General features: G+C 40.5%; 1 protein-coding gene across 4 annotated transcripts in view; it reads right to left on the bottom strand.

Annotated features, from left to right (window-relative positions):
* The window catches only part of ARMH4 (armadillo like helical domain containing 4), a 132405-nt gene that overhangs the window by 75177 nt on the left and 39161 nt on the right, over positions 1-18067 (bottom strand). For all 4 annotated transcript variants that reach the window (XM_043920729.1, XM_043920730.1, XM_043920731.1 and 1 more), the window contains exon 5: positions 6874-7128. In XM_043920729.1, the coding sequence (XP_043776664.1) occupies positions 6874-7128 (255 nt within the window). The remainder of the gene's footprint in view (positions 1-6873; positions 7129-18067) is intronic.

Genomic DNA, 18067 nt, shown 5'->3' with positions numbered 1-18067 from the left:
CACCGAAACAGAGAGCAGCCCATAGTTGCCGCAACTAGAGAAGGCCCAAGTGCAGCAATGAAGACCCAGAACAGTCAGAAATATTAAAAAAATATATAAAACAAGACGACACAAAAACTCAATGTGCAACTTTTTTAAAGAATTAGATAAATTAAAAAAATTTTTAACATATTTAAGATAAATATATTAATTTAATGAGATCGGTCATAGGAGTCTTAGAAGAAACATGGATAAGAATCAGCTACAAGAGAAGTAAACAGAAAAACACAGAAATCATAGATGATAGGTATGGTGACTGACATGCAGCCTCATGGTTCCACCAGTCATGTGATCACATTCCACTAGCCAATGACTGTCTAGAAACTAGCATGTGACCTAATTTCAGCCAATCAAAAGTAAGTATTCTACTGGGAGATTCTTGGAAATGCTTCCTCTCTCCTGAGAAAGAAACACAATAAAAAGACAGTCTTCTTCTTTGAAGAATGTCTTGTCTAGGTGTGACACCTGAAACTGCTTCAAGCCATTACAACTGTAAGGAGGCCAGCCTGGGGACAAAGTCAGCATCCCAAGGAAGACAGCGCAGTAAGATGGAAAAACATGAGTCACCAATGGCAGCTGAGCTACTCAAGTCAACTGACCCAGAAGCTCTATCTCTGGACTTCTTGTTTTCAGAGAAAATACATTTCTTTACTCTTTAAGTCAATTTAAGGTTTCTGCTACCTGTAGCGAAAGGCATCCTAGCAGATACAGAATGCACAGAGTAAAGAATCAACAGATGTTAATTACATTGGAAATGTTTAAATGTCAAAATGAATATACTGACTCAACTTCGGCCATATTGATTTTATAGTTTTAAAATAATCATGTGATTTATTATTACAAAAGGATAAGAAGTAGTGTGGGTCACAGTATCTGCTCTCTGTACAGGTTCTTACTAATAAATCTGAAAATGATCTTGTTAGATCAGAAAAGAAATTGATTCTGCATATGTAAATAAAAAACTTCCTCTACACTACAAACATTTTACCAATCAATGCACCTCAGCCATAACATGGAACTTTCACTCCTGATTCTTTATCCTGACAGCCTACAGTTCAGTCCACCATCACACCTCCCAACAGCAAGATCAAGAAATTGGGCTCTTTCCCTCTAAAGCTTTAGAGGCAATGTGTATGTGACAACAGAAAACAGAAGTGTAAAGAATTAAGCCATGAATCTACTGCTTTGCCTCAGAAAGTAATCTAAGTTTCCTCCTCTTGTTCCTTCACAGAAAATGAAATGATAATCTATTCCAAGAGTGTATATTATTTTTAGCCAATTTCAACTACCCACTTCAATCTGTTCATTTTTAAAGGTATTTATGGGTTTTAGCACTTGCTTTGGAATACCATTCATATTGTAAAATAGGATGTGATTATCTATAAATAAAACAACCCACTTAAAAGTAGAAATGAATAAGATGATCCATTAAAGTAAAATTGTTTTAAATTAGATTAAAATTTCAGAGGCCTCCATCTTTGCATTTTCAGTAATTCATTAAGAAAAAAACTATAGCTAAGTTTACAACACTCACACTCAGACTACAACTGCCATGCAGCTCTGCTTTCTAAAATGAAGCTGCTCATGAAATACTTATTGAAATCTGTATTAGTTTCCTATTTCTGCTGTAACAAATTACCACTAAGTTAGGGGCTCAAAACAATACAAACTTATTCTCTTATAGTTTTGCAGGTCAAAAGCCTAAATGGGTCTTGAAGGACTAAAATCAAGGTGCCAGCAGGATTGTGTTACTTCTAGAAGCTCAAGAAGAAAATTCATCTCTTTGCCTTTTCCAGCTTGTGGAGGCTGCCAGAATTCCTTACTTCTGGCCACATCACTATGACCTCTGCCTCTGTCATCACATCTACTTTTCTGACTCTGACCTGTCTGCTTCCTGCTTATAAGGACACTTGTGAACACACTTGTGTGACCTTCACAGAAAATCCAGGATAACCATTCCATCTCAAGATCCTTAACCTAATCATCAGCGAAGCTTTTTGCCATGTAAGACAACATAATCATAGGTTCCAAAGATTAGAACATAAACATATTTGAAAAAAGCGCAAGTGTTAGTCGCTCAGTAGTATCAGACTCTTTGTGACCCTGTGGACTGCAGCCTGCCAGGTTCCTCTGTCCATGAAATTCTCCAGGCAAGAATACTGGAGTGGGTAGTCTTTCCCTTCTCCAGGGGTCTTCCCGACCCAGGGATCAATCCTGGGTCTCCCGCTTTGTGGGCAGATTCTTTACTGTCTGAGCCAATCAGGGAGCCATTATTCTTGGTATCACAAAATCCATCACAAACAGGAGAGAGGTCCCTCTTTATCATGTGATTTGAGAGCATTTAGGAAACTATATCAATTAATACTGACCCAGAAGTTGTCAGTGGCTTTGAGTTACTAGTAAACTAGTAACTTCTTTCCTGTCCCTCCATGAAAAAGATGGTGAGCTAATAATATCCTAGACACAAGTACTACTAACACAACCCAGTCTTCCCACAGTAGAAAACTGGAAGGACTTTAAAGATTTCCTCCTTGTCTTGGTTCCCATGAAAATTAGAACGCTAAAAACATGTTGGCAAATTGAATTTTTCAGGAAAAGAAGTGGCAGCAAAAGGTAAGAGACATCCAGGGAAATGGTAAATTTTATAAAAAGAAAAAATCTGATATAAAACAAAATGTCAGGACTTGGGGAAATCACTTTAAAAAAAAAAAGACTGATTGATTGATTTAGTATATTTATTTTTTGGCTGTGGTGGGTCTTTGTTGCTGCACATGGGCTTTCTCAACTAGCAGCAAGCCGGGGCATCTCTTTGTTGCTTTGTGAGGGTTTCTCATTGCAGCGGCTTCTCTTGTTGAGAAGCACAGGCTCTAGAGACAAAGGCTTCAGTAGTTGCAGCTCGTGAGCTCAGTAGTTGTGACACACAGGCTTAGCTGCTCCGAGGCATGTGGGATCTTCCCAGACCAGAGATCGAACCACTCCCTTGCAGGCAAGGCGAATTCTTAACCACTGAAGCACCAGAGAAGTCCAAACTCACTTTTTAAAGTGACAAATCACCTTAGTGATAACAAATCACTAAATTGGTATTACTAATTTAAGAAACTTTAGCCATGCATGGAGCCTGGAATCAGGAGGCAGGACAAGGGGACAACTAGGCTATTCACCCTCCATCTCATGTCCTACACACCTTAAAATGTAGCTGCCATTAACCAAAACCTGGGGAAAACCCAAATGTTCAACAGGTGATGAGATAAACAAGATGTAGCATATCCAGACAGTTGAGTATAAAACAGCTATAAAACCAGAACAAATTAGGGACTTCCCTGGTGGTCCAGTGATTGAGAATCCATCTTCCAATGCAGGTTTGATCCCTGGGTGGGATTCCACATGCCTCAGGGCAGCTAAGCCTACGTGCATGCTGCAACTAGAGAAAAGACTACACATCACAATGAAGAGCCCACATGCTGCAACTATGACATGATGCTGCCAAATAAATACAAATTTTTTTTAATTTTAAAAAGGGGGAACAAATTACTGATAGCGACAACAACATGGTTGAATCTCAAAATCATTATGCTATGTGAGAGAAGCTAGACACATAAGGGTATGTATTATATGATTCTATGTATATAAAATTTTAGAAAATGCAACCTAACCTGTAGTAATAAATGTAGATCAGCAGTTACCTGGGATTGAGGACTGAGAGAGGGATGGACCACATAGGACATGAGGAATAACTGGGGGGACAAAGGGCAAGAGGTGGAAATTCTGCATTTTCAATGAGATGGAGGCTATATGGATGTGTACAAGACTCGAATTGCATACTCTGAGTGCAGTTTACTGTATATAGTTTATACCTCAATAAAGTTGATTTCTTAAAAATTTGGCTCCTTTTCAGTGGTAAATTTGTGCTGAGGAACATGGTAAGGCTAGAGCTCAAATGATCATGTTAGCCTTGAACTGTAGCCTCTACAAATCTTTCTAAGATTCACAGCTCCTCCAATTGCTTATCATTATCATAGATGGTATGCCAACTTCTTAAGTGGTGGAAATTGGCTTCCTAGACCACAATCCAGGAACAGAGGCCATATGATCTCCCTGTAGTACTTCTCCCTACAGAGAGGGTACAAAAACAACCCTCTCTCCAGGAATGGGGTACAGTCCCTGAATATTCACCCAATCCATATTTAAAAGACTGTTCAACTGTCCATGATCCTTTCATCTTATAGTCTACTACCTGAGGAGTCACTTGACGTTTAGATTTTTCTGTTTAACTGCTGTAATAAGTTACATTGGTATTTTGCATTTTATTTCATTCATTTCAACCAGTTGTGGAACAGGTTTATTTCAGGCCTGTTCAGGCCTGAAGAGACCAAATATTTATTCACATGTCCCCAGGACAGTGTTTGTGTTTGTTTTGTAATACTTTGATAATATTTTGATATACTTATGAGGTTTTGGCAGTTTCATTTGGTATATTTTTAAAGTAATTACTGCCCAATTACAAGCCAAATTTGTTCAGAAAATAACTTAGTAAATATAGCATTGTATGCACATATACTAATACCGTCTGCCTGCCCACTGGAAACACATCCTTTATCACCTCCTCTCTTTACCATAAGCACATTCCACAGGATATCCCAGCTACATTTCAACTACAACCTTTATGCCAACCTAGAGGGTGATAAACCCGGAATAACTTCTCAGTCCCAGTCCTCTTCCCTGAATTCAAGACACAAAATCTAAGACCCTCCTGGACACCTCACAGGCTCCTCATATTCAACATGCCCAAAACTAGCTCATCATCTCCCTAAAATGCCAAGTTCACATTGCTCCCTCTATTCCCTCTCTTCATCAGAGGCATCACTCTCCACCTGTTCACCCAATCGAAAAACCCATAAATCATCCTCAACTCTCTCTCTATTTTTCCTCAATCCCCCAAATCAGTTAGTACCTATGACAAAAGCTCTCAGGTTGATTCTTTTTTATTCATCGCACTTCCTGTCTTACTTCACACCCTTTATGTCTCATATAGACATTTCACAGATCTCATAAGGGGCCTTTTTCTCTCTCCCCAACCTCATGCTCCTCCCCTCCTCCTCCACCGCACTATCACCAGAACAGTTTTCATAAAGGACAAGTGAAAACCTCTTGGCAGTCAAAGCACTTCGTGATGCATCCTTGCTTACCTTTCCAGCCTTGTCTGCTGTTATATCTCCTAGAACTTCTTTTTATCCACTTACACTTCTTTGCCAGCCCATCTGTATTATGCCACACTCTCTCATCTTTCCAATGCCTTTGTGTATGTTCTTTCTTTGGTCTCTTTTCCTTGCAAGCTATCTTCTATTTATATATCCTTCAGGTGACAGCTCTGAACTCTCCAAGCGACTCTAGATGGCCTCCTACACTTCTACTCTGCCCTCCTATAACCTACTTTTATCATAGAATTCACCCACCCTGCACTGATACCTTTGTGAATGGGCTCTGCTCTAATCAAGAAAAAGCACTGCCTGGTTTTTTTCTGTTTCCAACACCTTACAAAGGAACATAGTAGGGGTTCTGCTTTTTGGACAAATTAATTAACCACATCGAAAAGACAGCTCACAAAAAAAACTCTATAAGGGAAGAGAAGATGACGTTAAAGATCCTTATACATGTTCCCTTAGTTCTAGAGATTATGGAAAGGATTCCTCCTTAGACTGCAAATCTTTAAAGGTTTCAACAACTTTAGTTTGAGCTTTTAAAAAAGCAAGAGAGCTTCTCTTAAACTACTCAATCCTGTGATAAACAGACAGTGTGATTTTTCCCCACTCCATACTCATTATAATGCACTTAGCCTTTCTCACTGCTAATCTGAAAGGGTTTTCATGGGAGGAGAGGAGGACAATCTTTAAGAAATCATACATAATTAGATTCTAAATTGAAAGTTTCAACCAAGGCACCAAGATACACTAGTATGATATTCCACAGCAAAATCTGAGATCAACATCCAAATTTTCAATGAAATACTCCAAACACTGGTTATATGACTGTTAAATCGAAACTCTGCTGCACTGAAGGTATCCTCGGACCTTTTAAAGACCAAGAGAGCTTCAGGGAGGAGATTTCTTTGGAGCAGAGGTCACTTCCCCTCAGGTCAAGAGAGTGAGGCCTCAATCACCCAGAGCTAAACAGCATCTCTCCAGAAAAAGTTAAGAAGAGACAGAGGACCATCCCTGCTGACCAGAAGAGAGTATCAAGGTTGGGGTCAGCCTGCCTCCAGGGAGTCTCTCACCAAAAATCCAGGCCATTCCCAAGAGAGAGTAAGCTTGGGGTTGTCTGGACACCAAGTGATAAAAAGAGATTGTATTTGATGATGAAATTCAACCACAAGAATAAGCAGAAACGTACTGGGATGGCTAAAAGCTCACCCAGAAGTGAAGGAAGAACTTCCCCAGGGAGGAAATACTAAAAGGAGGGGATGACCAAATACATTTGCTTTCTGACTCCAGTCCATTCATGCCTCTTTGGGCAGCTGACTGGTTACACACAATTCTGCCCCGATTGGAAGTCCTCCCAGAGCCAACAGCTGTCCTCCAGCTGGGAAGGAACATTGGAACTCCTTCCAAAAATTAAGATAACCGTGCTCTTTATGGGCAGATGGAGACTAGAACCTGGCTACCGAAGAGCATAAATATAAACATACTTGAGAAAGAAGTGAGAACTACTTCCCAAATGAAACATCCATAAAAAGAAAATCCATTTTGCTCCACAATCAATGCCAGTAAAACAAAGTTGTCGCCTAAGAAAAGTAAGATGAGAGGAGGGAGGAAGGAGAGAAACACCCATGACTCTTACCCAGGCCCTGATTCTGCTGTTCCCACTGGATGGCATCTGGCACCTGGAAGGTGACTCCCTCCAAAGAGACCACGTTTTCCTGCTCTAAGCCAGGTTCCTGAGACGTGATGCCAGGGAGCGTGAACCCAGGCAGCTCGGTGTCACCCAAGGTCTCGTCCAGGGAGTCGGCATCTTTATCTTCCTCATCTTCCTCCTCATCTTCTTCCTCTTCATCCTCTTCCTCTTCATCCTCTTCATCTTCATCATCTTCTCCCTCTAAGAAAGAAGAAAGCAAAGGTAACATGAAGAAATACAAGCAGTGCATACAGATGAATCTTTTGAAATGACTTAAGCACTACAAAATAGACATGACTGGCCTTTTAAAACATATTTTATTGTCAAAGTTGAGCAAGAAAAGCTTTGCAGGATAGCATGCCCACCCTATGCCTACATTTTAAACTTTCAAAACCACAGTTATGTCAGATAATTATCCTGCATCATGTTTATTGGGAGTTAAAGTTCAGGTAATAGGGATTTTGTTAATATCGTATTTATATTTAAAAGGGTAGCAAACATTATCTTCCTGTTTTCTGGAGATCATTACAGATCTGTCTGTTAGAAAGCTCACTGAGATACTAATAGAATTTAAAAGAAGTGTTCCAGTCTCTATCTCGTAATACTAAACAAGAGAATTCATTATGTTGACATAGTTTTCTTTCTGCTCTTCTTCCACACCAGTGAGTAGAACTCACAACAATGTTAACTGAGAGGTACATAAATCCACTCATGCATCTATTCTCCTTACAGAGGAAGGACCCAAGAAACGGGGAAACGTCACATGAATGTTTTCAATCCAATTCTAAAGGGAATCAGGAAATGATACATTGATCAAGGACAGTCAGAAAAGAAACAGGTGAGAAAAAATCACTATCGTGACCATCATCTTAAGAGTTAAATACATAATGTGTCATCTGTGATGCTTCAAGAGGTGTAGGTTTAAGGAACATAAGATCCCAATTTCATTTTATTTCATTAATGTTAATTTTCCAGGAATACGCTGAGCCTCCATCCACATTATGAAGCCACTCCTGAAGCCCCCAATAAGGGCCCACAAAATCCATCGACGGCCTTTTCCTTGGTCTCCCTCTTGGCTCTGAACACAGTGGTGACCATAACATGGAACTCTCTTTGACGGCTGAAGAGAAGACAGAGGATTAAAGCCACCTAAGAATTCAGAGACTCTCCTTCTTCCAGACAATTTTCTCCTTTTCAGCTATCATTTACAGATTTTCTTAACTTAAAAGTTATTACTTCTAATCTTTTTCATTCTTATATATCCTTTAACTTCATAGGATTTAATACCTGCCCCTATTCCAAAAATTAAACAAATATTTATCAAGCACCTAGTTCCAGGCACTAGGAATACCACAATAATGTCTCTGCCTTCGTGGAGCTGACACATCACTCAGGAGACATACAGCAAACAAAGAGATATATAAATAGATATGCAATATACTGCACTCTGATTAAAACCGGCAAGAAGACAGAAAATGCCAGGTGCTACTATTTTAGATGGCAAGATCAAGGAAAGTTTGTCTAATAAGGTAAAGTTTGAACAGAGATCATACCAAAATAATGAATTCTTTTGTTTAATTTAGATCATTAAAGATTCCTAGCAGAGGAGGACAGGGGGAATAGCAAAGGCAAAGCCTTGAGGCATATGTCTGCTTACTGTGTTCAAAGAATGGCAAAGAAGATTGGGCTGAGAGGCAGTGAGTGACAGAAAGAATACATGAAGCAAGGAATCAGGGATAAGCAGAGGCCACATCTAAAGCATGTTTGTAAAGAATGGCTGGCTGCAGGGTGGAGAGCAGGTTCTATTAGAGCAAGAGACAAAGCAAGGAGACACATAGGAGGCTATTGCAAAACCCAGGGAATAGATGATGATGCTTCGGATGAGGGTGCAGTCCTGGAAAAAAAGAGAGGTGATCAGACCTCAGATGTAATTTGAAGGTAGAGCCCTGTTGGTAATTACAATATGGGATGTGAGAGGAAGATCTCACTTTACTAAAAATGAGAACTAAAGAGCCAAATCAAGAATTTTATGTGAAATATATTAATTGGGTGATGCTTGTGCCTATGACAGCCAAATGGAAATGCTGGAAGTCTAAGGAAGGTCAAAGCTAGAAATCAAAACCTAGGAGTCATCAACTTATAAATTATATTTAAGGCCTTGACACAGACTGAGATCATCAAGAGAATGAGAATGGATGAAAGGGAAGTGGGCCAGCCCAAGCCCTGGACAATCAAACATTCAGAGGTTAGCCAGCAGGGGGAGATCCAGCAAAGGAGACAGAGAGGTGACCGCAGGAGAAAACCAAGACAAGAGAAGAAAACATTTCTGAGTAAGAAACTACAACTGTCCCTCTGGTTTAGACATGTGGAAAGTCATTCATGGCTTTGACAAAATTTGTATTCCTGGAATGGTAGGGACAAAAGTCAGACAGAAGTGCTTTCAAAGTAAATTGGGGAAAAGGAAGCAGATATAGGTAAAGAAAACACAAGAAATTTGGAAAAGAGATCAGGGACATTAGGGGATAACTGGAGGGAGACATGGGGTCAAGGGTAGGTTCTGAAAGCAGAAACTGTTAGAATTTGCTTGTAATTGATAAGCAAGATCTGGTAGAAAGGAGGGAACTGATGATGCAGGAGGGAACAGCAGCAGGAGAAATGTCCTGAGAGATGAGGTATGATAGAGAGATGATACACATGGACTCTGGAGCCACTTAAACTTATGGCTGAGCGGATTCAGACAAATTACTGAATTCTGGCGTGCCTCAGCTCCCTCATGGTAAAACTGGTATGAGTCCGACCACACAGGGCGGTTGTAAGGATTACATTAGTTAACATATCAGGTACTTAGAACTAAGCCTGGCACACAGTGTCCACCACATAAGATTGGCTTCTCTGCTATTCCGGAGAGGGGAGGGAATGCAGTGCACGGCCAGCTTGGACACATCCACCTCTGCAGGGGCACGGGTGCAGGCGGGTGGCTAGATTTGGTGGGGGGAGCATGTGAAAGCTGTCATATTTCTTTCCTTGGTCCAATACAAAACTGGTGGGTGTGGTCAGATTGCCAGGCAACCCTATGAGTCCACGTGAGTCCATCTGTAATGTTATAAATTTAAAGCAAAGCATACTAAGATGATCGTGTGTTTTTCTTCAGCCACATTACTGAATCGGTGGGTGGAGGAGTAGAGTAGGCAGAGACATTTAACCAGGGCCAAGTTTTGCTAGGACAGCTCAGCTAAGGAAGGAGCAGTAGCTTGTGTGTGAAGAGAGTGAGTATAAAGATGAACCAGAAAAGGATACAGACTCCCAACAATATGATGTGTAATTTCTGGGGATCTAACCTAAAGCATGGTGACTATGATTAACAACACTGTATTATATACTTGAAAGTTATTAAGACAATAGATCTTAAACAGTATCACCAAACCAAAAAATGGTAATTACTTGAGGGGATGGAAGTGCAAACTAACCTTACTGCAGTAATAATTTTACAATATATATACATATATGTGTGTGTGTGTATCAAATCATCACCTTATACATCTTAAACTTACATATGTTATATGTCATTAATATCTCAATAAAGCTGGAGGGGAAAAAAGATGGGCCAGGGACTCCAGTTAAAGAGAAGCTGAGAAGGAAGGTGGATAGGAAAAAGTAACAGAGTCACTGGATTATGGAGAAAACTATCAGGAATCATTAAGGCTTTTTGACAATTTTACTGACCATCCTCCTGTAGACAGAAATTGGTGATTTCTGTCTAAAAAGAAAATTTCTTTATCTTTAAACTTTGTAAAATCACTTTTAGTTACTTTTCCTCTCCACAAACCTAGAGGGTTGTTCTTGATAGGAAACTCATAACAACATGATTCTGACCCCCTGAGAACGCAAAGGCGAAGCCAGAGCTCTGAGCCCTCGATTTCCAGCTTTTATCACTGAACCATTGTCCTCTGACCACCACCAACCACCAAGGATAACTTATACTTGGTCCTCAATGTGTTGTTAGCTCCTCCTCTTTAAAATACAGAGCTAAAACAGATACCGCATATATGTGGAACCTAGAAAAATGGTACAGATGGTATTATTTGCAAAGCAGAAACAGAGACACAAACAGAGAGGACACGATACCAAGTAGAAAGGGGTGGGTGGACTGAACTGGGGGACAGAGACTGACACATACATCCACTATGGAAGGGTAGAGTGTTAGTCACACAGTCATCTCCAACTCTTTGTGACCCCATGCAATGTGGCCCACTAGGTTCCTCTGTCTATGGGATTTCTCAGGCAAGAATACTGGAGAGGGTTGCCATTCCCTTCTCCAGGGGATCTTCCCGACCCAGGGATCGAACCCAGGTCTCCAGCATTGCTGGCAGGTTCTTTACCGTCTAAGCCACCATGGAAGACAGCATATATACACCACAATGTATAAAAGAGATAACTAAAGAAAACCTACTATATAGCACAGAGAACTCTCCCAGTGCTCTGCATTGACCTAAATGGAAAGGAAATCCAAAAAAGATGGGATAAAGGTATACACATGGCTGATTCACTTTGCTGTACAGAAGGAACTGACAGAGCAGTGCAAAGTAACTATACTTTAATTTAAAAATAGTCAGCTAACCAAGGCTGGTTAGCTCTTTTTTATTTTATCATTATTATTATTATTTTTAAATTGGAGTATAGTTCCTCCACACTGCTATGTCAGTTCCTGCTATATAACCAAGTGACTCAGCCATACACATACATGCACGCGTACTAAGTCGCTTCAGTCGTGTCTGACTCTCTGCAACCTTATGGACTGTAACCCGTTAAGACCCTCTGTCTGTAGAAAATTCTCCAGGCAAGAAAACAGGAGTGGGTTGCCATGCCCATCTCCAGGGGATCTTCCCAATACAGGGATCAAATCTACATCTCTTATGTCTCCTCCATTGTCAAGCAAGTTCTTGACCACTTGAGCCACCTGGGAAGCCCATGTTGTTGTTTTTCAGTTGCTCAATCATGTCCAGCTCTTTGTGAGCCCATGGAAGGCTTTACACGAGGCTTCCCTGTCCTTCACTATCACCCAGACTTTGCTCAAACTCATGTCCATTGAGTTGGTGATGCCATACAACCATCTCATCCTCTGTCTTCTCTTCTTTTCTTGTCCTCAGTCTTTCCCAGCATCAGGGTCTTTTCCAATGAGTCGGCTCTTTGCATCAGGTGGCCAAACTATTGGATCTTCAGCTTCAGCATCAGTCCTTCCAATGAATGTTCAGGGTTGATTTCCTCTAGGATCAATTGGTTTGATCTCCATGCTTCCAAGGGACTTTCAAAAGTCTTCTCCAGCACCACAATTCAAAAGCATCAGCCTTCAGCCCTCAGCCTTCTTTATGGTCCAACTATCGCATATGTACATGACTACTGGAAAAACCATAGCTTTGACTATAAGGACTTTTATCTGCAAAGTGATGTCTCTGCTTTTAAATATACTGTCTAGGTTTGTCGTAGCTTTTCTTCCAAGGAGCAAGCGTCTTTTCATTTCATGGCTGCAGTCAGTGCACTGATCTTAGAGCCCAAGAAACTGAAGTCTGTCACTGTTTCCATTGTTTCCCCATCTATTTGCAATGAAGTGATGGGACTGGATGTCATTATCTTTGTTTTTTGAATGTTGAGTTTTAAGCCAACTATTTCACTCTCCTCTTTCACTTTCATCAAGAGGCTCTCTAGTTCCTCTTTGCTCTCTGCCATTAGAGTGGTGTCATCTGCATATCTGAGGTTACCAATATTTCTCCTGGCAATCCTGATTCCAGCTTGTGCTTCATACAGCCCACGATGTACTCTGCATATAACTTAAATAAGCAGGGTGACAATATATAACACTGATGAATTCCTTTCCCAATTCTGAACCAGTCCATTGTTCCATATCCAGTTCTAACTGCTGCTTCTTGACCTGCATACAAGTTTCTCAGGAGGTAGACAAAATGGTCTGGTATTACCATCTCTTTGAGAATTTTCCACAGTTTGTTGTGATCCACACAGTCAAAAGCTTTAGCATAGCCAATGAAATAGAAGTAGATTTTTTCTGGAGTTCTCTTGCTTTTTCTATGATCCAATGGATGTTGGCAATTTGATCTCTGGTTCCTCTGCCTTTTCTAAATCCAGTTTGTATATCTGGAAGTTCTTGGTTCACAGACTGTAGAAGCCTAGCTTGAGGGATTTTGAGCATTACCTTGCTAGCATGTAAAATGAGCACAATTGTATTTGAACATTCTTTGGCACTGCCCGTCTTTGAGGCTGCAATGAAAACCGACATTTACCAGTCAACTGCTGAGTTTGCTGGCATATTGAGTGCACCACTTTAACAGCATCATCGTTTAGCATTTGAAATAGCTCAGCTGGAATTCCATCACCTCTACTAGCTTTGTTCATAGTAATGTTTCCTAAGGCCCACTTGACTTCAGGCTCCAGGATTTCTGGTTCTAGGTGAGTGACCACACCATCATGGCTATCTGGGTCATTTAGTTCAGTTCAGTTCAGTTGCTCAGTTGTGTCTGATTCTTTGTGACCCCATGGACTGCACACACCAGGCCTCCCTGTCCATCACCAACTCCTGGAGTTTACTCAGACTCACGTCCATTGCGTCTCCAACCATCTCATCCTCTGTCATCCCCTTCTCCTCCTGCCTTCAATCTTTCCCAGCATACGGGTCTTTTCCAATGAGTCAGTTCTTCGCATCAGGTGGCCAAAGTATTGGCATTTCAGCTTCAGCATCAGTCTTTCCAATGAATATACAGGACTAATTTCCTTTAGGATGGACTGGTTGGATCTCCTTACCATCCAAGGGACTCTCAAGAGTCTTCTCCAACACCACAGTTCAAAAGCATCAATTCTTTGGCGCTCAGCTTTCTTTATAGTCCAACTCTCACATCCATACATGACTACTGGAAAAACCATAGCTTTGACTAGATGGACCTTTGTTGGCAAAGTAATGTCTCTGTTTTTTAATATGCTGTCTAAGTTGGTCATAAACTTTCTTCCAAGGAGCAAGCATCTTTTAATTTCATGGCCGTAGTCACCAACTGCAGTTATTTTGGAGTCCAAAAAAATAAAGTCTGTCACTGTTTCCACTGCTTCCCCACCTATTTACCATGAAGTGATGGGACCAGATGCCATGATCTTAGTTTTCTGAATTTTGAGTTTTAAGCCAACTTTTTCACTCTCCTCTTTCACTTTCCTCAAGAGGCTCTTTAGTTCTTCTTCACTTTCTGCCATAAGGGTGGTGTCATCTGCATAGGGATGCAGGTTAGGGAAAGGGAAAACCATCCAGGTATGATCGTTCAGGTATGACCTAAATCAAATCTCTTATGATTATACAGTAGAAGTGACAAATAGATTCAAGGGATTAGATCTGATAGACAGAGTGCATTAAAAACTATGCACGGAGGTTCATGACATTGGACAGGAGGCAGGGATCAAGACCATCCCCGAGAAAAAGAAATGCAAAAAGGCAAAACAGTTGTCTGAGGAGGCCTCACAAATACCTGTGAAAAGAAGAGAAGTGAAAGGCAATGGAGAAAAGGAAAGACATACCCATTTGAATGCAGAGTTCCAAAGAATAGGAAGGAGAGATAAGAAAGCCTTCCTCAGTGATCAATGCAATGAAATAGATGAAAACAACAGAATGGGAAAGACTAGAGATCTCTTCAAGAAAATTAGCGATACCACGGGAACATTTCCTGCAAAGATGGGCTCAATAAAGGACAGAAGTGGTATGGACCTAACAGAAGCAGAAGATATTAAGAAGAGATGGTAAGAATACAGAGAAGAACTGTACAAAAAAGATCTTCACAACCCAGATAATCACAATGGTGTGATCACTCACACTCACCTAGAGCCAGACATCCTGGAATGTGAAGTCAAGTGGGCCTTAGGAAGCATCACTACGAACAAAGCTAGTGGAGGTGATGGAATTCCAGTCGAGCTATTTCAAATCCTGAAAGATGATGCTGTGAAAAGTGCTGCACTCAATATGCCAGCAAATTTGGAAAACTCAGCAGTGGCCACAGGACTAGAAAAGGTCAGTTTTCATTCCAATCCCAAAGAAAGGCAATGCCAAAGAATGCTCAAACTACCACACAATTGCACTCATCTCACACGCTAGCAAAGTAGTGCTCAAAATTCTCCAAGCCAGGCTTCGACAGTACATGAACCATGAACTTCCAGGTGTTCAAGCTGGATTTAGAAAAAGCAGAGGAACCAGAGATCAAACTGCCAACATCCACTCTCTCTTAGAAAAAGCAACAGAATTCCAGAAAAACATCTATTTTTGCTTTATTGACTATGCCAAAGCCTTTGACCATGTGGATCACAACAAACTGTGGGAAATTCTTAAAGAGACAGGAATACCAGACCACATGACCTCCCTCCTGAGAAATCTGTATGCAGGTCAGGAAGCAACAGTTAGAACTAGACATGGAACAACAGACTGGTTCCAAATAGGAAAAGGAGTACATCAAGGCTGTATACTGTCACCATGTTTATTTAATTTATATGCAGAGTACATCATGAGAAATGCTGGGCTGGATGAAGCACAAGCTGGAATCAAGATTGCCAGGAGAAATATCAATAACCTCAGATCTGGGTTATTAAGCCCATACATATACATATATCTCCTCTTTTTTGGATTTCCTTCCCATTTAGGTATAGAGTTAGGTATAGAGTTCTCTGCTACACAGTAGGTTTTCATTCGTTATCTAAAAAAAAGCTAACTATATGATCCAAGGGGCTTCCCTGGTGGCTCAGACAATAAAGAATCTTCCTGCAAAAAAAAAAAAAAGAATCTTCCTGCAATGTGAGAGACCAGAGTTCAATCCCTGGGTTGCGAAGATCCCTCAGAGAAGGGAATGGCTACGCGCTTGAGTATTCTTGCCTGGAGAATTCATGGACAGAGGAGCCTGGTGGACTCCAGTCCACAGGGTCACAAAGAATCGGACACGACTGAGTGACTAACACTTTCACTTTCACACAAAAGAAACCCCACTTCTGGGTATATATCCAAAGGAAATGAAACCTTCAACCCAAAGAGATCTCTGCACTTCCAAGTTCCCAGCAGCATTATCCACAATAGCTGCAGTATAGAGACAACCTAAGTGTCAGTCAATGGATGAATGGATAAAGATGTAGTATATGTTTATAAATATTTATATATATGGAATATTATTCATACTATGCAATTTATATTATACCTGCACGTATGTGTGTGTGTATATATATAATGGAATATTATTTAAGCCTTCAAAAAAAAAAGAAATCCTGTTACTTGCAACATGGATAAACCTGGAGGACATTATGCTAAGTGAAATAAGTCAGAGAAAGACAAATACTACATGGTATCACTTATATGTGGAATTAAAAGTCTAATTCATAGAAACAAAGAATAGAAAAGTGATTGCCAGGGTCTATGAATGGAGGTAAAATAGGAGGAATTGGTAAAAGGATACAAACTTTCACTTATAAGATGGATAGCGTTTGAGGACCTAATGTATAAGATGGTCACTATAGCTGATAACACCATAACGTACAACTGAAATCTGCTATGAGAACAGAACTTAAAATGTTCTCACCAAAAATTAAAACAGTAAATATATGAGATGATGAATGTGTTAATTAATCTGATGGTGGAAATTCTTTCACAATGTATGTGTATATCAAATCACCATGATGTACACATTAAATATCCTACAGTTTGTCAATTATACGTCAATAAAGCTGTGGGAGGAGGAACACAGAGCTATCAAAATAATGAAAGGGACCTCAAAAGTCATCTTCCTCCATCCTTTTGTATCCTGAGAAGAGAGCTGCATCTATGCAAATCTAGGCCACGGTTGCTGCCTTCACAACGCAATTTAGAGGAACTTGCTTAGGTCAAGGTATCTCGATCTCTCCCATACTCACCCACCCTGGTAAAGTCTTCCTTCTCCTCCCTCACCTGAAATGCCTGACATAAGACATCTAACTCCAAGTCAGAAGATAAAACCGAGGAGCACTTTCTTCAGAAACACTAGATTGAATAGTACACAATTTTTACACCATCAGAAAAGGAAGGGCCCTGATTGATGTGTGGTATGAAAGAGAAAAGTCTTCTTCTTTTACCACCAACCCTGTCCTTCAACACAAAGAAGTTTATAAGGTTTCACTTTTAATACCTGAGTATATCTGAGGATATAGCGATAGAAGGAAGTGTCAGAGACTGCATAGAGAAAAGAAGAGGAATATAAGCCTTACAGGAGTGACAGTTCTCCTTCAGTTCACTTCAGTTGCTCAGTTGTGTCTGACTCTTTGCGATCCCTGGACTGCAGCACACCAGGCCTCCCTGTCCATCACCAACTCCCAGAGTTTACTCAAACTCATGTCCATTGAGTCGGTGATGCCACCCAGCCATCTCATCCTCTGTCATCCCCTTCTCCTCCTGCCCCCAACCCCTCCCAGCATTAGGGTCTTCTCAAATGAGTCAGTTTTTTGCATCAGGTAGCCTAAGTATTGGAGTTTCAGCTTCAACATCAGTCCATCCAATGAATATTCAGGACTGATTTCCTTTAGGATGGACTGGATCTCCACTGGAGAAGGGAATGGCAAACCACTTCAGTATTCTTGCCTTGAGAACCCCGTGAACCATATGAACAGTATGAGTTCTCCTTCAGTCTAGCCTTATTCTCTTGTTATCAATTTCTGCCAGGGAATTTTCTTATTTTCAGAAGGTTACAATCATTCTGTAGCTGTTAAACATCTTTAGTAGTATATAATCTGTACCCTACCACAATTTCCAGTGGAACATTGACTACTATTACAGATCAGTAACAAAAAGGTATGATCACCTTTCTAATATTAGCAAACTAAGGTATTTTATAGCACCTTGACCAAAAAAGGTGGGAAACTGTTGAATAAAGGAAGGATAATCTTGTCCTCTGTTGTATCACCAATGACTAACCCAGTGCCTGGCAAAAGTCACTACTCAATATTTGTTGAATGAATGGATGGATGGGTGAATGCATAGTCAGTGAACTAGATCTATGTTTTTAACAACTGGCTGGATCTAAGGAAACACAGAATAGCATTTAATAAGCAATGGGTAACACGTTCCTCCGAGTAATCCTGCAATAAGCAC

Source organism: Cervus elaphus, chromosome 12 (genome assembly GCF_910594005.1).
Source record: "Cervus elaphus chromosome 12, mCerEla1.1, whole genome shotgun sequence".
Classification (NCBI taxonomy): domain Eukaryota; kingdom Metazoa; phylum Chordata; class Mammalia; order Artiodactyla; family Cervidae; genus Cervus; species Cervus elaphus.
The sequence above is the reverse complement of the archived record's forward strand: the minus strand, read 5'-3'. Positions and strand labels throughout refer to the sequence as shown.